Here is a 3,646-nt window from a genome sequence, read left to right on the forward strand (position 1 = left end):
GCTGGTACCTGGTACTATTTTTGGTATCACCTCCATTTAGGTTCCAAGCTTGCAGAGGCAATACCAAACAATGATGGATAAACTGCAGACTAGCAAATCGTCAGAGAAATTTCCTCATCGATGTGCAAGACATCCTGGAAAGAAAGTGTCATTTTTAAAAGCAACAATATTTAACGCTAACTGCTACCTTACTGTAGTTACTGTACTAACTAAAAACAGCCACATACCAAGAATCAAGAACAGCATACCTTCGATGTCCTCCATTGTTACAGTGTTGGCTGCTGACGACATCATGGCAGTATGATGTAGTGTCACTGTAACAACCAGCTACACTGAGAGGGGACCATCTGCAGTGGAAAACCAAGTACCCCGTACCAAAAGTGAATAGAGTCGAGTTGAGTTGAGCTGGTACCAAGCCATGGAAATTAGGCTTAACTGTCAGCCCTGTGATAGACTGGCAACTTGTCAAGGGTGTATCCCACCTCTTGCCCAATGTCAGCTGGGATTGGCGTCAGCCCCCCCAAGACCCTGAGGAATGAGTGGTATAGATATGGGACAGATGAACTGATGGATAGCCCACCCCTCTTTTTCAGGCACACACTGTCCATGTTCACACCTGGAAGCTTCCTAGTATGGCCACAGGTTTTGCGATTTCTTTTGGGGGTGAAGGGCAGTTTTGCTTCTCTTCCATTATGTAACATTGGCTTTATGTTTAGTTAGTGGGTTAATGGAGCCTCAAGACACATGAACAGATGAGACACAATTGTGGGCAGAAAATCAAGTAAGTATTTTCTTTGTAATGGATTTATTTAGAGCTAGGCATTATTAGTGATTTGACTTGTCTTGCCCTTGAGGTGATATTTAAAGGTCAAAACCCCCATGCCTGTAATCTTGACCAATCACACCTACAAAAACATGTTTACACTCAAACAAATGGACACAGCACAAGAGGCCTACATGCATTGCTGAGTGATTTCATACATCTATGCTTGAACACCATGAACACCAGTCTTCAATTACTCATTGCTGAGATTATTGTGAGATCTAGAAACATGACATCCTGATCAATGTCTTCTTTATCCAGTTCAATGAGCAGTTACACCTAAATATTAGACAGTATTTTTGCACTTGAAAGCATTTTGCCGCCCACACAGAGTTTACAATGGATGATAATGACATCTTTGACTGAGAGAAATGCAAAATAATGACAATACTTGTAGCTAGTGAAAGTACATCTCTCTCCCTTATTCTCCATCCTTTGTTTAGGGTTTTGGGTAGTAGCTGCCTGCATGTACACGTAGTACACTAGCCCACCTACAGTAGAACAAAGTCAAATTGCATTCGGGCAACACAGTGGCATCACATTACTTGGATTAATAATTGTAATCTCACACAGAGAGACAATAATGGGAAGTTGAAAGATCTACACGTGTCTGTAGTCAGCATGCATGTGTATAGTGATGCAGGATTATTAATCATCATAGTCATTTTGTAGATAACAGCACAAATCAAAAACTTCTTATTTCAGGCTTGGATAAAAAATCGGGTCACCATGTGGCCCCTAGTACTGGCCACAGAAATGCCCTTGGGGTATTCTAGGCTGAAGACAGGTCTCAACTGTATGTATACTTGGCAGTGCTGTGTAAGACTGGAGTTTATTATCCCTGTGGTGTAAGGGGGGCTGTGAGGAAGGGTCCACTGTACACAACAACACAGGACACCCATTAAGTTAAAGTGGGAACAGATAAATAGTGTGAGCTACACAGACTGCAGCTAAATGAACTCCATTCTGTTAGTGAAGGGGGTGAAGTCATTGTATCACTTTTGCCATAATAACTGTTTTAGAGAAACCAGCTTCATTCACAATTGCAGGTTGGTGCACTATAATCTGGAATTCTGTGTGCCCCTTGTTGTAATTGCTGACATATAGTGACTTCACCTGAACAATCATGTTGAATGAATCCGAAGGCTCAGAGCTGGTTAAATATTTAGTTTGAGAGCTGCTGAGTACGGAAGAGGATTGGGGCCACTGTAAAACATTTACCTGAGTTATGGCTTTTTTTCAGAATTCTGACTTTAAAGCTGACTATTAAAAAAAAAAATCATATTTCTGAGTTTAAAGTCAGAATTCAGGGTCCCAGAGGCTTATGTTTTTCATGGGGCCCCATATTCAGCTATGAATAGCTAGATAGATGGATACACTGATAAGTAGACTTGTATTGCATTTATACTCATTGCACTTCATGGCTACTTTGTGATTGTCTTTCACAATGCCCTAAAATAACTTTTGAGTATATATGGACGTTGGCCTATGTATAAAAATGTGCACATCTATATACATACAGGCTATATATGACATATTGTGGGCAATTTGTGATGACTGTTAAAATCTGGAATTAAGGAATTAATTACACAACACCTGGGGACAATGACTAACTTTCTGCCTGCACACACTGCAAAGCTCAGCCAAGATGTATAGCGCTAAATATCTGCCTCTATAGGCTTTCTGTCCGTCTACCTGACGTCAGAGTTACGCACGGCTTCTACGCTCCCTAACTGGCCGTCGCTGCTCTGCCCTCCTACTAGGTAAATTGTTGAGAGTTTCGGGCGGAGTTGAGGAGAAATGCTTTATATTGGGGAGGTAAAAGCAGACCGGGTTGGATATCTCTGCGACGGATTGTCACACGGCGGAAGAACGGCTAACGGGACATAAATAAAAATGCCTTCAGATAAAGGGGATGGCGGATGGAAGAAGTTTTTCTGGAATTCGGAGAAAGGAGAGCTGCTTGGACGTACCGGAGGCAGTTGGTGTGAGTGTTCTTGCTACCTGCCTGTTCATGGTAATGGTAACGTGAGCGAGCTTGCCGGTTGGCTCGTGTTTCTCACCACCTGTTTGATTTGCTGCATTCAGGAGTAAACCGGCAACACGGTTCGTTATTGCGTTATAGTAACTGTAATATCTACCAGCTTTTTAACAATTTCTGTGCTGGTGTGAGCTCAGAAACACAAATGAGTTGACTTTAGTTTATTATATAGTTCCGTGCCAGTGGTTTTGCTTGTTCAGGTAGTGGAGGTTCATACTGTATATTGAGAGAGCGTTGCGGTGTCTCGTCTCTTATCTACATCTGCTGCTTGTTATTGGGGAAACGTCAAGTTGTCTTATTACTACTTTTGGATTGGACAGGCAAAGGGTTAAAAATGCATCATAGACCAATGTGAGTCAAGGTGACAGGGCCTACTCGGAAATAGAGAGTACTATTGATCCGTGTCGGGTTTCTCTGATCAGGTGTCGCTGTAATTTAACGAACAATACAACTTGGTCGACCTTTCCTCTCTTGTTACTCTATTAGCGGTCAGTGCGCATGTCCTTGTACTTGCTCTCAATGTCACACAGCGTTTTTCAGTGCAGTCTAGAACGTGATGTTTCAGAGCTTCAGGAGCTGTGAGGCGGCAGGAGCGCCAGCTGAGTGAGACTGAGTGCAGTTCAAGAGCTCTTACTTGTCCTTCTGAGGTCATCTGAAAATGCTGATGCATTAGGTAAATGGTGCCATGCGCAGTGCTGTGATGAAAAGGTTGATATGGGAAGATATGACCTCTGTTGTACTCTTTCTCCAGTTTTACTCCACTTACTGTAACTCTGGCAAGT

At 42.5% G+C, this 3,646-nt stretch overlaps 1 protein-coding gene across 1 annotated transcript in view; it reads left to right on the top strand.

The window, feature by feature from the left end:
• The first annotated feature begins 2,535 nt into the window (after positions 1–2,535).
• LOC109952758 (sodium/potassium-transporting ATPase subunit beta-233-like) overlaps positions 2,536–3,646 on the top strand; it is a 7,721-nt gene continuing 6,610 nt past the window's right edge. The window contains 1 exon segment of the mRNA XM_020587987.1: positions 2,536–2,810. Coding sequence (XP_020443643.1) covers positions 2,720–2,810 — 91 coding nt within the window. The 5' untranslated portion in view covers positions 2,536–2,719.

The sequence above is a fragment of the Monopterus albus genome, unplaced genomic scaffold (genome assembly GCF_001952655.1).
Source record: "Monopterus albus unplaced genomic scaffold, M_albus_1.0 scaffold492.1, whole genome shotgun sequence".
In the NCBI taxonomy this organism is placed as follows: Eukaryota; Metazoa; Chordata; class Actinopteri; order Synbranchiformes; family Synbranchidae; genus Monopterus; species Monopterus albus.